A 20,277-nucleotide genomic window follows, 5' to 3' on the forward strand; every position below is an offset into this window, starting at 1 on the left:
AGTTAATTCTCGTAGTGACCTTCCAATCCTGGCAAATCCCATGAAGGCCAGAAAATACAAAAGAGGAGGATTTATTCACAACAAAAAGCTGTTTACAAAAGCTGTAGCCAGACATTGTGCTTCTCTCAGAAACAACGAAATAGGGGATCTGGTAGGAGCTTCAATCGCATGTGTAGACCTTATGATGGAGATCTACATGAAGAACGGTCAGGTAAAGTGTCTCAGTGAGATTCATAAACATCCAGGTGGGTTCCATAAGAACTGTGGGGCGGTCAGTCCATGGGGCTTTCAGTGTCCTTGTGGAATCATCAGAAACAAAACCACAAATAACATCCACTCAAGATAACTGTGGACCAATAAGGCTAATCGACAGATGAACAGAAGCTGGTGTCGGACCTCCTCAATAGCCGTGATGAAGATAATTAATTAGCTAAAACAGAATCAAATGAAACCGCGAGTACAAAAAGATCAACGATAAGCAACACAATATAGTGTCCAAACAGTCCACATCCACATGCAGATGCAGATTGGAGGTGATACATGAATGGAAGTCCCAAGTGAACATCTTTGTTTTGTCCTACCGCAATGGGGTGACGGTGACGATTTGCAGGCTCTAGGAGTTCTCCACAGATGAAGATGTTGACCAACTCTGTTCAGACCACACAAACGTCACCCGCAGGACAGGAACACAAATCCAAAAACCGTAATCCTTGGGAAACTGTAGTAAGTGATATTGGGATGAAGAGTCAAGACACAAAAGACAGATGATTGAGCTTGTTTGCCGGCTTCTTCTGACGTCCCTTTGAAGTCCACGTCATACATTGTTTCCACCCTGCAGCCCCCAAAGGCTGACCAATGGCAAAGTACTACCGGGGCTGCTGGGATTTGTAGTTCATTTAAGTAGTGCTGCTGCAGTCAGAGGCAAAGGCACCAGTTAGATGACCTAAATCAGGGTCTGTGGGAGACCTCGAGGAGGCACAGAAGCACAAGTGGGTAGAAAGATCACCTCTCCACATTAGTGTGAGAAGACAAGAGTCAGCAAGGAGCAGTGGGTTTGCCATTGTAGAGTAGGTTGTGCCATGGAAGCGTATCTTCTGGAAATTCCTCTGGGACTAAGAAAGGGAGAGACCCTGCTGGTCTGGGAGGAGAAGGAGGAGGAGGCTTGCAGAAACCACCATTCTAGGACAAGAAACAAAGACAGGAATACATTACAAGGGTCTGAGACAATAACAGAGATATTAAGGAAGGCTGGCAGGGGGGTCAGCACATGTTCTCTAAGTAAGGTTGGCTCCAGAGTTGGCTTTAGCATTTTTGCTGTCCTATGTGAAACTGTAAATGGCACCCCACCAACCCCTTTGCTTTGAGTGGATGTATCACTGCCAGAGCTGAACACAGAAACCTGGAGACACGACAGAGGAGCTGGGACTTGAAAGTGCAAGATATAGAGGGTTTTGTGAATTTACAATGTAAATGTGTGGAAGCTAGGGGTCACTGTTGCCCCTTTTTCCCCAACAGACAGATGCAGGACAGGTTATAAACACCAAAAAGTTATTTAATTTCTTCATTTCCTGCTATGAAGTGCCCACAAGCACCACCGCCACAAATAAACAGGGAAGAGAAACACCAAGTACAACAATAAATTCTCTCTTTCTCCACCACACCTCCCAGCAAGCTCTGTCCTACGCCTCCCACTCATCTGCTGGGTTCCCAACAATCCTTTAAATAGTCCTTGACCCGGAAATGCTTCCATTCTTCCGCCCACATGACTTGCCAGCACTTCCAGGTCCGCTGGAGAATCCAAGTTCTTTTAGTCAGCCCGGAAGTACATCAGGGCATCCGTAGGGAAAGCATGGTTCCCCAGGTCCTTCAACAGCACCCCCTGGTGGCACCCATGGCACCCAACAGGGCTGAGAAACTGAACTCCAAATCCCAGGATGCCCTGCAGGAATCCGGGGCACCGCTACACTCCAAGGGAGCTGCCATCTAGCGTTTTGGGGAAGGCAGTGTTGACAAGTAGCTGCATTCCCCCATCCTTCCATTTTAGGGGCGTCCCAGGCAGGTTGAACTGCCAGCTGCCTCCCACCACAGTTTGAGAATAACGAGAGGGCTGTCATTTCAGAAAACACACAAGAGTTGGGCTCTATTACTAGATTTTATTTATTTATTTATTTTTGTATGTAACATTTCTCTAAAAAAACTGTTACATAATGAAATTTCCACTTAAAATATAATTATGTATAGTAGTTCTGTATAAACCAGCAGTCTAGCAGTTAGCTTACAATGATGGTGACAATCCAGTTATAAGGGAGCCCTATAATCATATACAGTACATGTTGTTTAGGTTACTGAGCAAAACTGACAAGCTTAAAACAAAATTTAATAGAACTGAAGTATAATATTATCTTTAAGCATTTACCCAAGATTCTTATTTACAGTATCCTCATTAACATATGCAAACACCGCAATCTAACAATCCAATCAGTGTACAACTTCAGAGATTATTTTTTCAATGATTAATGGATTATGGGGAAATTGTTTTGCATTCCAAGAACAAATGGTGACCAATGGGGGTCATATTTACCAAGTGTTAATGCCTGCTTGAATGTAAGCCATTAAGGGAGATGATTACAGTTTGAATTAAATCAGCCTTTAGCAGTGCAGACAAAAGCTGCAGCCCTGCTGCCATTTTCAATGTCAGATTTTATTTTGACGCGTCTGTGTGTCCTACGCTATGCCAGTTTGAGGATTATTATTATTACTATTGTTATCAAAATTGTTGTTCTTGTTAATATTTTTACCCAAGAATACTACATTCCATGGTAAGATAGCCCCCTGAGAAGCTGAGTGCAGGATTTATAAGTCCACCCGTAACAGGCACGTGTAGGTTACCAGACAATAAGAGCCAAAATTGCTAATATGTGAAAACAAAAGAAATAATAGAAACAGTGGCAGATCTACATTTTTGGGGTCCTACAGGTTGAACAGTTATGGGGGGCCCTTTGCAACCAGCAACAAAGTCTGGGTGACCGCTGTTATCTTCTTCACAATTTTTTTAAAAACGTAACCAGTACATGTAGGGGGTTTAAATCCCCCCAACCACCAAATATGGTACACACCCAAAATTTTTAAGCAATATGGATGAAAGTCACTTCTGGGTTCCCTCCTGAATTAGAGGCCCTGAAGATTAAGCTTCATTAGAAAGGTGGAGATCTGTTCTAGAGAGGAGAGAAATGAAGGTCAGTAGGACCACCAAGACAGAATACATGTGTGTGAATGAGAGGGAGGTCAGTGGGATGGTGAGGATGAGGGGAGTAGAGTTGACAAAGATGGATGAGTTTAAATACTTGGAATCAACAGTGCAGAGTAATGGGGATTGTGGAAGAGAAGTGAAGAAGAGAGTACAGGAAGGGTGGAGTGGGTGGAGAAGAATGTCGGGAGTGATTTGTGACAGCAAGAGTGACAGGGAAGGTCTACAGGACGGTAGTGAGACCAGATATGTTATATGGGTTGGAGACGGTGGCACAGGAGACAGAGCTGGAGGTGTCAGAGTTAAAAATATTAAGATTTGCATTGAGTGTGACAAGGATGGACAGGATTAGAAATGAGGACAATAGAGGGTCAGCTCAAGTTGGACGGTTGAGAGACAAAGTCAGAGAGGCGAGATTGTGCTGGTTCACACATGTGCAGGGGAGAGATATAGGGGTATATTGAGATAAGGGTGCTAAGGATAGAGCTGCCAGGGAAGAGGAGAAGAGGAAGGCCTATGAGAAGGTTTATGGATGTGGTGAGAGAGGACAGGCAGGTGACAGCTGTGACAGAACAAGACGATGAGGACAGGATGAGATGAAACAGGATGATCCGCTGTGGCCGATCCCTAACGGGAGCAACTGAAAGAAGAAGAGAAGTGTCATAATAGATCCACCCCAAATAGAAAACAATATAATCGGGTTAAACAAAATTGGACATTGAAGTCAAAGTCTGGATTGTTTAAAAAAAAATTCCATCCCTCAAATTTTGTCACCCTAGGTGACCTCCTATTTCACCTAAATGGTAGAGCCAGAACGTTTCAAAGCTGCTTAGATCTCAGGGTGTTGTTCCCACATGCACCACTAGACGCCACTGTAAGCTTGTGCCTCTGGACTTGTAGTCCTGCCCATGGAGGTGCTGGCCATGCTGGACCTGAACCCTGGCATTTCAATGCTGTACTGGTTCAGTTTAGATTTAGGAATTGAAGGTGAACTGGGCAATGGTTCAGTGCCATGAGAAAGAGGGGCCAGGATTTGATAGGGACAGAAAGTGACTGGGGAATGGTGAACACCAGTAATGAAAACTGAAATTATTTTATGAGCAGGATGTGTAATTAATTTTACAATAACGAGTTGGTTTGTGAAATTAGGAAGTTGCACTTTATTATATGACATAATTGTCAGGTTTATATTCTGTTTAGTAGTAGAGAGCAGCACAGTGGCTCAGTGATCAGTGCAGGATTCTGTTAGACTGGATGGGAAGCGTCTGTGAACTGTCATCTGCAGGTCTCTCCACACGTGTTCTATGAAGTTTAAGTCTGGGCTTTGACTGGGCCAATTAAGGACCCTCGGAGATATGTCCCAAATCCACTCCACCATTGTCTTGGCTGCATGCTTAGGGTCATGGAGCCATCGCTCCAGTCTGGGGTTTTGTACCCCCTGGAGCAGGTCACCTTCATGAACCTCTCTGAGTCGGGCTGCATTCCTCCTTCCCTCGCTTCTGACCCGTCTTCCTGATCCTGCCACTGAGGAATACCCCCCATAGTATGATGTAGGCCCCACCATGCTTTACCGTTGAGATGGTAGTAAGCAGGTGATGTGCAGTGCCTGGTCCTCATCAGAGAGAGCCCTGGGAGTTCTGCCTGAAGAATTCTGTTTTTGTCTCATCAGACCAGAGGATCTTTTCCCTCCTGCTCCCTGAGTCCTTTAAATGCCATCATAGGCCTTTTACTCAAGAGTGGCTTCTGTCTGTCACTCTGCCATACACCCCTGAATGATGGGGTGCTGCCGAGATAGGAGGACCTCTCAGAAGGACAATCATCTCAGCAGCACTACTTCAATGGAAACTAATTCTGAAACTCTGCTAGAGATACCTTTGGGTTTGTGGACATCTTCTTGACGAAGTCCCTTCAGTTGGTCAGCTCTAGTAAAAGTCCTGGTTGTTCCAAACTTCTTCCATTTCACACTTCCTGAGGTCACTGTGCTACTGAACACACTCAGCGTTGCAGAAATGGTTTGATCTCCTTATCTGATCTTTGCTTCAACACAATTTGATGATGGAGGTCTAGAGAGAGTTCCTTGGGCCTCATGGTTTGGTTTTTGTCCTGGCCAACAGTGTGAATTATGGGACCTTCTGTGCCTTTCTAAATGATGTCCAATCAGCTGGCCACAGGCGGACTCCAATCAAGTTCTAGAAACATCTCAAGGAGAATTAAAGCAAACTGGAGACACCTCAGCACGATTTGGAGGGCCACAGAAAAAGGTCTGAAAATTTCTAGGAACGAGAGATTTCACTTTAATAAATTTGCAAATATTTATGAAAATATGGTTTTGTCTTTGTCATTATGGGACCTATGAGTGTTGACTGATGGGTAAAAATAGCTGGTTTATCCATCCATTATCCAACCCGCTAGATGCTAACTACAGAGTCACGGGGGTCTGCTGGAGCCAATCCCAGCCAACGCAGGGCACAAGGCAGGAAGCAAACCCCGGGCAGAGCGCCAGTCCACTGTAGGGCACACACACACACCAAGCACACACAATTTAGAATCGCCAATGCACCTAACCTGCATGTCTTTGGACGGTGGGAGGAAACACACGCAGACATGAGGAGAACATGCAAACTCCATGACGTGAAGTGAACCCGGGTCTCCTAACTGCGAGGCAGCAGTGCTACCCACTGCGACACTGTGCCGCCTGGCTTATCCATTTCAAATTAAATTTAAAACACAATGACGCCTGCAGAAAGTGAAGGGGTCCCAAGACTTTCTGAATCCGGTGTAGCAAAAAAAAGGAAAACCAGGCCCAGAAACACTCAGCAGAATTCAAAATGAGAAGAGGAATGAGAAGAGGCTCAATATAACCCTTAAACCAAAGATTAGTAAAAGAGGCAAACGCACCGCAACGAGTAACAACAACCTCAGATGTCACTCAGCATGTGGCGTCGCCTTTTAAAGAGTCACACCGATGGCCTTGTGACCGGGACTCACGTCTGAGCAGCAGGTACTCACAGTGGGTCTTAATGGCAGGAAGTCAAACACGTAACAGTTATAATTACTAACAAATGTCTTGAGACAATAACTTATAAAATAATCATACAGGGTGATTGTGTAACGTCTAAAACGTTCTAAAATGTTAAAATGATCTTGAAACAAAATTTACTAAGAGCAAAAAAATGACAAAAAAATAAAACATGATATTTGAATCACAACAATTGTGTATTGCTCGCTGTAAGGTTTGGGCACTTTTGGGCCGCTTATTGATTCAGAATCTTCATGTTGTTAACATTTGTGTTGCATTCTTTGTTTTACAGGAACAACCAGAATATGGGAACGTTTTTCAAGAAGAAATTTATGCAAATCACCAACACTGTTCAAGATACTGACACACGAGTGACACGAGGCATCCCGTTGTTGTGTTCTGTGTGACTTTACTTTATTATTCTCTTGTGCATTAAGTTCACAATTGTTTGGCCTGACAAGTGATACTGATTATCTCTTCATCGTTTATTTTTCACGTGTGATGATCGTCAACTCTTTAACATTTCTTCTGGCGCGTCAAACCGGTGGAGCCTCCTTAGGGGATGAAAAATGAAACATCACGACCAGTGCCCTCATTTATTAAGGTTTCTTAAATTGAATGTGGAAAGGACGGTCCATATCCTCCACCTCATATTGGTATCCTCAATCAGAACATGCAAAGCATCCGTATACCGAAACGTTAAGACGTACTGAGCCTGCCTGCGTACTCTCAACCAGAGTTGAAGATATCGAGTTATTTGAAAAAACCTCATTTTCTGGAAGTGTGTAGAGAAGCACCACAATGTGAACTGCATTCATTTTATTAAGTGAACTAGCAAAATACCCGCGCTTCGCAGCGGAGAAGTAGTGTGTTAAAGAAGTAATGAAAAAGAAAAGGAAACATTTTAATAATAACGTAACATGATTGACAATGTAATTGTTTTGTCATTGTCATGAGTGTTGCTGTCATATATATATATCTATATATACACACACACACATATAAACATATATATATACATATCCATACATATATACATATACACATTTATATACACACACATCCACATATCCATACATACATACACACACATATATAAACATATATACATACATATATACATATACACACACACACACACACACATATATATATATATACTCTTTGGGGTGCGAGCAACTGTTGCTGGGGGTGGCTGAATCCATCAAGGAAGAAAAATGAAAAACATTATTTGTACAAAATCTTAATTTATTTATCCATTCCTAAATAATTAAATGGGCAGGCTATTTCGTATCAGTGCAATACGCTGTTTGTTAAAACAGATGACTCCCGCTCTTACGTGCAAGTCTGCGTGGATATTATGAACTATCGTATCTGTTCAAGTTCTATTTAAATTTTAAATAGAAGGAATTTTTATTTAGTCAACAGAAATATCTTTGGTAGGAATGTAAGTTAAATGTAGGCATCATTGCATAAATTTTTCTTCACCATAGAAATGTAAAGAGTAAATTTGCCTTACATTCCAACCAAAGATATTTGTGTCGACTAAATAGAACTTGAAAAGATATATTTTTTCGGATGTAATTGCGCAATTCAGATCGAGTTGACGCGCACTACAGTACATCGAGCCTGCGTGCTATTGTGGTTTCGCCTGCGTGCCTCAATAAGTCATCCTCCCCTCGCTCTTACTTCTTTACAGTTCATCTAATGAATACACTGAGTAAGGCTTTACCAAAACAGTCATTGATGGTGAATAAAGTATCCATTATTCATAAAGCTTCAATTGGTGATCTGTCTTTCTGCGTTAATCGCATATTTTTTCATACGTCTCAAACCAAGGGGATGCGAGGGTAAAATGAATCGAGAAGTGCTGATATATATGTACAGTATGTGTGTGTATATATATATTGAAATAGTTTTACTGTGAAATAATGCAAAGAGTACGCGACACGTGTTTTGCCCTAATTTTGGGGTCATCAGGCGTACATACTCACTGCACCCACTCTCTGGAATCGAACCTTGGACGTCGGCGCTAGAGGCGAAGCCTCTTCCATTGCGCCACAGCGTGTGGTTTGTCTATTTGAGAGTATGTAGATCGGGGTATATATATACAGATATATATATACCCGCGCTTCGCAGCGGAGAAGTAGTGTGTTAAAGAAGTTATGAAAAATTTCTTTCAATCAGGTTCGTATTTGTTAGGATGTGTTGTGTTCAAGTTACATTCCGTGTTTGTCAATCGTTGTAAAGATGACAGGTTTCATTCATCGATTCGTTTCTTACTGCATCAATAAACAGCTCGTCTTCTTCTTTATCTGAGACCTGACACACTGCATGCACAGGTTTTTTTTACACTGTCTTCCTTTAGCGGGACATTGACTTTTTCCACCGTGTGCTTTGTTTCCACAGTAGTTGGATTTATGAATATGCTTATCAGACGCTTCATATTTTTTGCTGCCTTTTCAATTGTGTAATTCGGTTTTTGTTCAGCGCTCTTTGGAACTGTTGCCTTTTATCTTTGCACTGCGTCAGTTCACGTGAGCCGCTCGGTGTACATGCATCGAAGGTTCCCAGCTGTGCTGGTGCCATCTCGTGCTATGTCCATGGCTGTATTTAATGTTACCTTAGTCCTGGCACTTAAAAGTTTCTCTCGCAGTTTCGCTGAGTTTGTGCCAAACACCACCCTGACCATCTCATCTTCCTCTCCATAAGCACAGTCCTTCACCCGTGAATATTTACCCGTGGCAGTTTGCTGTTGGATTGCTGCTGACGGACGACCTTATATGGGCAGGCACTAAATTATGTGGGAGGCGTAACTCCGCCTAACATTGTTTAACAACGAAGCGATACAAACAAAGGTAGAGAGTCTGTCAAGTGATGAAAAACTACTAATGGGTTTTTGTATTTATTCAATCTTTATTAATTTATATTTTTTAGTTCATATTCACAACTCAAAATACCTGATATTGTGAAAGTAATCCATTAGCAGAATTATATTTTAAAATATTTGTCTCCCTTTTTTCAATGTTTTTCTCTCTCCCTCAAAATAGATAGCTGAAATATCATATTCTTTGTGTTCTTAATATCAGCCTTATCATACATATTTCATACCAGGGATTTTTCCTGCCTAGCATCCAAACCTGCTGTGGTAGGCTTCAGGTTTCCTGCAATCCTACTCTGGATAAACAGGTTTATACAGGTGCCGGTCATAAAATTAGAATATCATGACAAAGTTGATGTATTTCAGTAATTCCATTCAAAAAGTGAAACTTGTATATTAGATTCATTCATTACACACAGACTGATGTATTTCAAATGTTTATTTCTTTTAATTTTGATGATTATAACTGACAACTAATGAAAGTCCCAAATTCAGTATCTCGGAAAATTAGAATATCAATTAAGACCAATGCAAAAAAAGGATTTTTAGAAATGTTGGCCAACTGAAAGGTATGAACATGAAAAGTCTGAGCATGTACAGCACTCAATATTTAGTTGGGGCTCCTTTGGCCTGGATTACTGCAGCAATGCGGCGTGGCATGGAGTCGATCAGTCTGTGGCACTGCTCAGGTGTTAGGAGAGCCCATGTTGCTCTGATAGTGGCCTTCAGCTCTTCTGAATTGTTGGCTCTGGCGTATTGCATCTTCCTCTTCACAATACCCCATAGATTTTCTATGGGGTTAAGGTCAGGCAAGTTTGCTGGCCAATCAAGAACAGGGATACCATGGTCCTTAAACCAGGTACTGGTAGCTTTGGCACTTTGTGCAGGTGTCAGGTCCTGTTGGAAAATGAAATCTGCATTTCCATAAAGTTTGTCAACAGTAGGAAGTGCTCTAAAACTTCCTGGTAGACGGCTGCATTGACCTTGGACCTCAGAAAACACAATGGACCAACACCAGCAGATGACATGGCACCCCAAACCATCACTGACTGTGGAAACTTTACACTGGACCTCAAGCAACGTGGATTCTGTGCCTCTCCTCTCTTCCTCCAGACTCTGGGACCTTGATTTCCAAAGGAAATGCAAAATTTACTTTCATCAGAGAACATAACTTTGGACCACTCGGCAGCAGTTTTGTCTTTAGTCCAGTCGAGACGCTTCTGACGCTGTCTCTTGTTCAAGAGTGGCTTGACACAAGGAATGCGACAGCTGAAGCCCATGTCTTGCATACGTCTGTACCTGGTGGTCTTTGAAGCTCTGACTCCAGCTGCAGTCCACTCTTTGTGAATCTCCACCACAGTTTTGTTTCACAATCCTCTCCAGAGTACAAGCGGTTATCCCTATTGCTTGTCCACTTTTTCTACCACATCTTGTCCTTCCCTTCGCCTCTCTATTAATGTGCTTGGACACAGAGCTCTGTGAACAGCCAGCCTCTTTAGCGATGACCTTTTGTGTCTTGTCCTCCTTGTGCGAGGTGTCAGTGGTCGTCTTTTGGACAACCGTCAAGTCAGCAGTCTTCCCCAGGATTGTGTAGCCTACAGAACTCGGCTGAGAGACCATTTAAAGGCTTTTGCAGGTCTTTTGAGTTAATGAGCTGATTAGAGTGAGTGTGGCACCAGGAGTCTTCATATTGAACCTTCTCACAATATTCAAATTTTCCGAGATCCTGAATTTGGGACTTTCATTAGTTGTCAGTTATAATCATCAAAATTAAAGAAATAAACATCTGAAATACATCAGTCTGTGTGTAATGAATGAATCTAATATACAAGTTTCACTTTTTGAATGGAATTACTGAAATAAATCAACTTTGTCATGATATTCTAATTTTATGACCGGCACCTGTACAATTTATATGTTGTTTTTAATGTCAGACGCTGTCTCTGTTGTTTTGTGCCTGTCCATACTCTTATTATAATTACTCTATTATAAAATTGTGTAAAATTGTTCATATTCAGTGTCTAGTTTTGATCAGACAAAAACAAAACCAGATAGTACACCAGGCAGTGTAGTAAGCTTTCACTAACATTAAACTCATATCCAAATCTGTTAAGTGTACAGTTCTGTCTGATTGTGACACAAATCTAACTCTGTAGGCGCTCCATGCCATAATTACTAAAACTAAAACTGAAACTAACATATATAAAAATAAAATAGAAATGTCTTTGTGAAATAAAAACTAAACTAAAACTAAAAATACACAATGAAGGAAAACTAAAACTAAACTGAATTTCCAAGTAAGGTCAGAAAAAATATAGAAATAAAAACTAATATATAAAGGCAAAACTATAATAAGTTTGCAGTCCACACACACCAGTAACAGCACTTGACATAACCGGCCCCGCGTGGGGTCCTGCACACCCCAAAGGCCGTCTCTGCTTCATACATTTGCAAACTTTTCTGAAAACATATTTTCACTTTGTCATTTTGGGTTATTAAATGTTGACAGTGGGCAACAACAGCAATTTTTTAAATTTAAAATAAGATCTGCAGCACAATATGCCAACCAATAACAAGATTAAAAGTACTGCCAGGTGAAGTGAATAACATGAATTATCTTGCTACGGTGGCACCTGTTAAGGGTGGGATATATTAGGCACTGAGTGAACAGTCAGTTCTTGAAGGTGACACGTTGGAAGCAGGAAAAATGGCCAACCATAAGGATCTTACAAAGGACCACTTTGTGACATCCAGACGACTGGCTCAGATCATCTCCAAAATGGCAGGTCCTGTGGGGTGTTCCCAGTATGCAATGGATTAGTACCTACCAAAAGTGGTGAACCGGTGACAGAGCCATAGGTGCCCAAGTCCCATTGATGCCTTTCTGGTCCAATCCCACAGAAGAGCTGCTGTAATACAAAATTGCTCAAAAATATAATGCTGGCCATTAGAGAAAGGTGTCAAAACACACAGTGCAACACAGCTTGTTGTGTGACCACACACCAATCAGAGGGTCCTTGCTGGCACCTGTCCACCACTGAAAGCACCTACAATGGACATGTGAGCATCAGAACTGGACCACAGAGCAATGGGACAAAGAGGCCCAGTCTGATGAACCCCGTCTTCTTTTAGATAAGGTGGATGGTTTGATGTGTGTATGTGTGTGTGTGTGTCAGTCATTTAACTGCAGAAGAGAGAGTAGCAGGATGCACACTGGGAAGAAGAAAAAAGATGGCGGAGGTAGTGGATTGTGCGAATCTCTGCTGGGAAACCTTGGGATGCCAACATTCATGCTTATATTACTTTGACACGTACTACCCACCTAAAAATTGTTGCATACCAATGTGGAAAAATAATTTTAGGGTAACACAGCATTCATCTTAAAGAAATAGCATAAAGAGTTAATAAATGTGGGAAACCAAATTAAGGTCAAGTGAACAATAAAATGTACACTGAAATATAAGGTTTGGTTTAGGAAAAATACTGAGATGGTCAAGTAAATAATGTGCCAGAAGTAAGGTTGATGTAATACACAAAATGTACTGAAGGATGACTAAGAAATCGGCAAATGTCCTGTAAAGGACCAGAATGGACACAGTTGTTATATGTACAGAAAGTTCAAGGGTGGTGGCTCATTGCAAAAGGTAAAGGAGAACCAGAATATAATATAACTTAGTAGACTTTTATTTTATATAAATCATTTGGGTGTAAACCAATAAACCAACCAGAGTAAAATGTATGCATTGATTAACACTGTGTATGTAAATTCAACAGTCTATAAAATGAACGTCTGTTCTTTGTTTCTCTGTCCAGGCGGTAACAGTGTGCTCCCTCCAAGGCATTTTGCCGAGGAGTAATTAAAAGACACAGTGACCTGCTTTTCTCCTGCCTGATTACTGAGTTGTCCTGTTACTGGATGTTTCTTTCTTTAGTAAAACTAAGGGGGCTTCGCCCCCTGCTCAGTTTGCTCGCCAACCCCCCTTCCAAATCTCTTCGCATAAAGTCTTCTCTCATGGGATTTCACTTTCACCAAACATCCATCCATCCATCCATTATCCAACACACTATATCCTAACACACGGTCACTGGGGTCTGCTGGAGCCAATCCCAGCCAGCACAGGGCACAAGGCAGGAACAAATACCCAGGCAGGGTGCCAGCCCACTGCAGGGCACACACACCAAGCACACACTAGGGACAATTTAGGATCGCCAGTCCACCTAATCTGCAGGTCTTTGGACTGTGGGAGGAAACCCACGCAGACACGGGAAGAACACACAAACTCCACGCAGGGAGGAGCCGGAAAGCAAAGCCAGGTCTCCTTAATGTGAGGCTGCAGGGCTACCCACTGCGCCAACGTGCCGCCCCATCTTTGGATCCCGAAAATAAATATTCACTCTGCTTTGGCAAAACAGAAATGACTGGAGGGACTCAAAGGTAAACGTTAACTGCGAGGCAGCAGCGCTATCCCCTGCGCCACCGTGCCACCTTTCACCAAACAACAAATCTTTTAATTCTCGTGGAGTCGCCTCTTCATTAGTTAGAAACACTACACGAATTAGACGATCTACAAGGCTCTGACTTAAAGTTTAAATCCGAACAATATATTCGATCTCTTTTCGCTGTTCCGTTGTTTCACCGAGTAATAATTTCCATTTGTTTGCGTTAATGTGATCTTTATTATAATTTTTTTGAGACTTTCAAATTTTCGTACTTCCATTATCTCTAACCTGCTCTGCATGTGTATCGCGCCAACAGTTTTGAATTCTTTACGACGTTCTACTTTGTCATCTACTCTTTGTCTTTTATTTCCGGCTCCAGGCCTGATTAAATCTCATGGCACAAAGTCTCGTCTCGCGGGACGTGAAAGTGTCTCTCTGAGAAAGTCTTGTCTCGTCCCAGGATTTTTTTATTATAATAGTGAGATGTTAAATTTCATGGTAAACAGTATTCCCCTGATGGTAGTGTCCTCTTTCAGCAGGATAATTGTTCATGAATAGTTTGAGGAACATAACAAAACATTCAAGGTGCTGGCTTAGCCTGCCGATTCTCCAGAACTCAAACAGATCGAGCATCTGTGGTATGTGCTGAAAAATAAATCCGATCCATGGGAGCCCACCTCACAACTTACAGGACTTGAAGGGGCTGCTGCTAACGTCATGGTGTCACAGGATGCCTTGTGAAGTCTTATGGTGCCCACGCCTCGACGGGTCATGAGGGAAACCTACACAATATTAGAATCCATCCGTCCGTCCCTTTTTCTAGGCCTGCTTTTTACTTTTTCGTATACGAAGTAAAGAGAAAGTAAAATAATCATGAAAAAATTCAACCTTGAGATTTTGATGAATCTTCACGTTTTAGACCTCCCTGAGTCCGAAAATACAATTTTTTGGAATTATGTCTGTGTGTGTGTGTAAACACGTTAACTCAAAAATGCAACGAGATAGATGGATGAACTTTGGCATGTGCTTATTACACCACCATTGTAGATCTGTATGAACTTTTTGGTCAAATCCATCAACCAGAAGCGGTACTTTACCTGAACACATACTCAATTTTTTACTTTCATGCTGCTGCAGAGTCGGATTTATTCAACTTTACTTTTAAAATAATTGTTCAATACATTATTAGTTGATTTGATGTTGATGGTTCTTTAATGTACGTAATATAAAATTATAATCTTTGTCTTGTGGTTTACTCCTCAAATATCCATCCCCATATCTGAGTGTACGAGAAAGTCGAGGGGAGACTACTCCGGATTTTTCTAGTATAGGCTCAGGGGAGTCAGTCCGATCCAGCAGCAATGAATTCATGAAATCGACCTTCTCTAAACAGAACAGCAGCCGGCCAAAGGGTACACATTTGAGAGTCACTGAACAACAGAACGTCACTCTTTGAACCTTAGGGAACAAATAATGAAGCAGAGGTACAATTTGAACACCTCAAATAAAGCATAATAGCTGGGACCTGAACTAGTGATCAGGCATGAGAGGATTTATTAAAAGAAAACATGTGCCTCACTTTTAAAATAATTGGTAGATGCTACATTTTTCAAGATTATTTAAAATTTAGATGATCACGTCATCCGTGGATGCTGTCAGACATCCCGTGTTCTCCTAAACCTGCAATACTAATATTTGAGGAGATAATAATCATCAAATGTTCAGACAGGAGGCATTATCTTGGTTTACACTTTTTTATTCCCAAATTAACTGTACAAACAATTCACAAATTACACGGAAGCAAGAATGAAGTAATAAAGCACAATTTTAATTTGAAATATGTTTTGTAGTGTACAAGTAAAGAAGATTACATTTGTAATTCTGAGAAACATTCATTCAGTCATCACAAATTCAATGGTATTTTTAAAAATGACAGATTTCGGTTTTACAAAAAGCACATCCATCCATCCATTATCCAACCCGCTATATCCTAACTACACGGTCACGGGGGTCTGCTGGAGCCAATCCCAGCCAACACAGGGCACAAGGCAGGAACAAATCCCCGGGCTGGGCACCAGCCCACCGCAGGGCACACACACACCAAGGACAATTTAGAATCACCAATGCACCTGACCTGCATGTCTTTGGACTGTGGGAGGAAACCAGACCACCCGGAGTAAACCCACGCAGACACGGGGAGAACATGCAAACTCCACGCAGGGAGGACCCGGGAAGTGAACCCACAGGTCTCCTTGGGTTTCACTACCACTGCACCACCATGCTGCCCTAAAAAGCACATGAATAACCAAGTATATTTTTGATGAACGATACAGTAACAGAGATGTCTCGGCCAATGGCGACTGTGGAATCACAATCAGGTACATGGGGGTCTACATTAGTGACCAGCTGGACTGGTCTGGTAACACAGAGCCATTGGAGGAAGTGACGTCCTTCACAACCTCTATAACTCTGTGGTGGTCAGTGTGGTGTGCTGGGCTGGTGACATCACTTCAAGAGTGGCCCACCGAATCATTAAGTTAATTAAAAGGGCAGTCACAGTTATGGGATGCACTCTGGACTGGTTGGAGGTCACAGAGAAACAAGCCGAAACTGAGTGCCATTATGAACAACGCTGCACAGCCTCACTATGATCCACTAGGCCTTGAGGACATCAGCAGAAGTATGTGGAGAAATGCTACTGGGGCTCCTTCAACCTACGTATTACGCCTTTATAGTCCATCCCTGTGACTGCTCTCTCATTAGCCAAGTATGATTTTTTCATCTTTTTTGTATTCTATTCACTATTTGTTGTGTTTATTGTAATATTTATTGCAATTCTGTAATAAGCTTAATCACTTACCTACAGTACCTACTTGCTTTACTTCCTTCGACCTTACTATCTATCTTGCCAACCAAAGTTTTTAATTTTCAACAACCCTTTCATTTACTTTCTTACCTAATTCAAGTTTGCTCATCAACTGATCTTTCAGCCATTCATGTTTTTCTTCCTACCTTCCCACCCTAATGTCAGATGCTTTGCATTGCTTCTTCAAGACAATTCACCATCCACAACCTTATGTGTAAGTGCAGACGTTGTCCTCTGAACCTCTGCTTTACGAGTAACAAAATTTAACAAAAGCTGTGCATTGATCAACTTTGGGGCAGCATGGTGGTGCAGTGGTAGCACTGCTGCTTCACAGTAAGGAGGCAAGGTTTGGGTCTTGGGTCCACCCTTCGTGGAATTTGTGTGTGGGTTTCTTCCAACAGTCTGAAGGTTGGGTGAACTGGTGATGCTAAACTGGCCCTGGGGTGTGTGTGCGGGTTAGAAAATGCCATGATCTGCTTTGGAAATATGGGAAAGAAATTTACTTAAACTATGTTAAGAAATGGCGGCATGGTGGCACAGTGGGTAGCGCTGCTGCCTCGCAGTTAGTAGACCCTTAAGGGTTCGTTTCCTGGGTCCTCCCTGCGTGGAGTTTGCATGTTCTCCCCGTGTCTGCTCCGGTTTCCTCCAACAATCCAAAGACATGCATGGTTAGGTGCATAGACAATCCCAAATTGTCCCTAGTGGGTGCATGTGTGCCCTGCGTTGGGCTGGCACCCTGCCCGGGATTGGTTCCAGCAGACCCCCGTGACCCTGTGTTAGGATATAGCGGGTTGGAAAATGGATGGATTTTAAGAATTTTTTTTTTTTTTTTGCCCAATTCAACAGGGCAGAGGTGCCTCTGTTTGGTTTGCATATGTGACAAGACACAAATGTATACTGAATGCAATGTCAGGGATTCACGGTTTGTTTGCTAGTCTACATTTTATTTCTAATATCTTTACTTATTGTTTTACTCAAGCAGCATGAGAACAGGTCAAATTATTCTGTAAGAAAAAAAAAAAAATTATAATGAAACTTCAAAGAACCCACATTGCAGTTAGCAATCATTAAAAAAAAATGGCACAGTAAGTCATTTACAGTTATTAAGAAATGGCTAAGGCTTGTTAACAGTGGATAAAACTGATAATAGAATAACTGTTGTTAGCATATACTAATAATATTCAAGTAAGTGAGCAAAAAAATTACAAAGCAAACACGGCATTAAACAAATGGACAAGCAGCCCGTCCATCACGGGGCTCATTGCTGCCACACCTGCACATATAAAGACACACATGAGGTGAAGTGACAGTTGTCAAGTACAGTAACCTAACCTGCACAGTGGGGTTAGAAAGCTTGTGAAGAATTTCAATATTTCTTTATAAATTTGACTTGATTAGTAGATGACTAGATTTTGATGTAAGAACCCAAATTAAACAACTGATGGAAAAACATTATATTTGTTAATTTATTTATTGAGGAAAATGGTCAAATGTTGCATATTTGTCCATGAAAAAGTATTATCTGTTTATTTGAAGGGTGAATTTGCATCAGGAGTTGCAATCAATGGGGTGACAAACCTATTGGGTTGTGTGTGTGTGGGAGGCCCTAACTTATTTAAAGAACATACATCAGGATCTTCACTGTCAAAGTTTCATCTTCACCACATACGTTTGTGGAAGTGTGACATGTCTGAAAAACAGATGTCAATGCTTACCAGGCTGGAAAACATTACAAAACCAATTCTAAAGAGTTTGGACTCCACCAGTTCACTGTTAGGCAAAAATGAAGGACATTCATCACTATTGATATCGCAGGAGCGGTCGACCAGCAAACATCAAACAAGGCACGTAATATTCCTGGAGGTCACAAAGAACTCCAGGGTAACATCTAAAGATCTAAAGGCATCTCTTGTATTATTTCATGTCACTGTTCATGAGTCTAACATCAGGGGAACACTGAACAACAATGGCGTGCATGGCAGTTTTGTAAGGAGAAAGCCACTCCTCTCCAAGAAAAACACTCCTGCCCATCTAAAGTTTTCTAAGGACCACAGCGATAAGTCAAAAGGTTATTAGCTTGAATAAGAAGTGTTATAGTTGCTGAAAAGCAAAAACTGCATTCCAGCATAAGAACCTTTTCTCATCTGTGAAACGTGGTGGTGGCAGTATCATAGTTTGGGCCTGCTCTTCTCTCTTAGGAACAGAATGGCTTGCACTCATTGGCACAACTGTGAATTCTGAAGCTCAAGAGGAAGATCCTGCACAAGTCATTCTACCAATGAATGGTTAAAGCAGATGAATTTTGTTGCTTTGGAATGACCGAGTCAAAGTCCTGATTTACTCCTATAGAAAAGTTATAAAAGCAGTTCGTGCAAGGAAGCCCACCAACATCCTTGAGCTGAAGCAGTTCTGCTAAAATTCCCCAAAAACCGATGTCCTGGTCTGGGCAATAGTTAGCGAAAATGTTTAGTTGATTTTATTCCTGCACAAGAAGGTCACAACCTTTGATCCTTTTAAATAAACAAACAAGTATGTTTGTGACATTTGTTTAACTGGATTCTCTTTGTCTAGTTTTAGGACGTACATAAAAATCTGATCACATTGTAGGTGATATTTATTCAGAAATAAGATTCTAAAGGGTTCACAAGCTTTCTAGCACCACTGTATAGCTACAGCTATATATATATATATATATACACAGCTCAAAGACTGAAATATTTATCTCCTTTAACTGAAATGCAAGCTCCATGAAACCTCTCAGGTCCCTGCTTCCACACTGTGGAATACAGCAATATACAGGAGCACTAATGCTGGAATACAGAGTAATGCAAATTGATCATCTATAAGGCTACAAAATCAATTAAACAGAAGTTAACTAATTCTTATCATGCAATGTGTAATAAAATATATACTGTGCACCAAAATACCGAAAAGCTTTAAATTAAATAGAACTGTGTGTACGAGAGCTAATAAGCGAACATTAGTTAAGATCTTCAAGCTACAGTAGCTGTGCTGATATATTGCATTAAATGCGATCCTCACAAATATCTTGGGAGAAAAAGATGAAAATGTGAATTTTTCTCTTGCCAAGTGTTCTTTTGTCTTTGAGCTATATGGCCTGGTCATTCTGGCTCCCTAATCACCCCTCCTCTCACCATATCTCTCAAGACTTCACCACCTAATAACTAATGCGTGCTGAGCCTACTGGCGTAAAAATGGCTGCCGTCGCTTCATCCAGGTGGATGCTGCACATCATTGGTGGCTCCCCACTCACTATGCAAAGTGTTTTGAGTAGCGAGGAAAGCTCTATATAAAATGTAAAGAATTAATATGATTAATATTATGATTGTTATATATAATAGGTAATGCATACCTATTATTATTAAAATTGCAGAAGAGAGAGACAATAAGAATGTGCCTCACCAGGCATGGCCTCTCTGTTCCTAAACTGAAATATAGTAGTTAACAAGTGTCTGTCCTCCTTGGTTCTCTTATGACCTTCTGCTGAGAGAGTCAAGTCAAACCAACATAAAGACAGTAAAAAGGAATAAAATCCAAAGGGTGACGTTACAGTGGCAACAAGCTTCCAAAATCTATGTTTATATGAACTGTAGGCCTCTGGCAGTAGAGAATCATATCCAGAAGGCCACAGTTCAGCTGAAAGCCTATTTCATTTTCTCAAATTTACAAAGCATCTGCAAATGAACCTCAATATCTACAATTTGTTGTGCAGAGTCTTCCCTTCACTGGTCACCCATCAGGTCAACTATCATAGTTAAGAGAATTCCACTAATCTATTTGAGCTTAGAACTATCTGTCCTCAT

At 41.4% G+C, this 20,277-nt stretch overlaps 1 protein-coding gene across 4 annotated transcripts in view; it reads left to right on the plus strand.

Moving 5' to 3' along the window:
* The window catches only part of LOC120540082 (sialic acid-binding Ig-like lectin 13), a 47,744-nt gene extending 40,595 nt beyond the window's left edge, over nt 1-7,149 (plus strand). For all 4 annotated transcript variants that reach the window (XM_039770560.1, XM_039770559.1, XM_039770563.1 and 1 more), the window contains one exon: nt 6,559-7,149. In XM_039770560.1, coding sequence (XP_039626494.1) covers nt 6,559-6,630 — 72 coding nt within the window. In that variant the 3' untranslated portion in view covers nt 6,631-7,149. The remainder of the gene's footprint in view (nt 1-6,558) is intronic.
* The last annotated feature ends 13,128 nt before the right edge of the window (nt 7,150-20,277 follow it).

The sequence above is a fragment of the Polypterus senegalus genome, chromosome 12 (assembly GCF_016835505.1).
Source record: "Polypterus senegalus isolate Bchr_013 chromosome 12, ASM1683550v1, whole genome shotgun sequence".
Lineage (NCBI taxonomy): Eukaryota > Metazoa > Chordata > Cladistia > Polypteriformes > Polypteridae > Polypterus > Polypterus senegalus.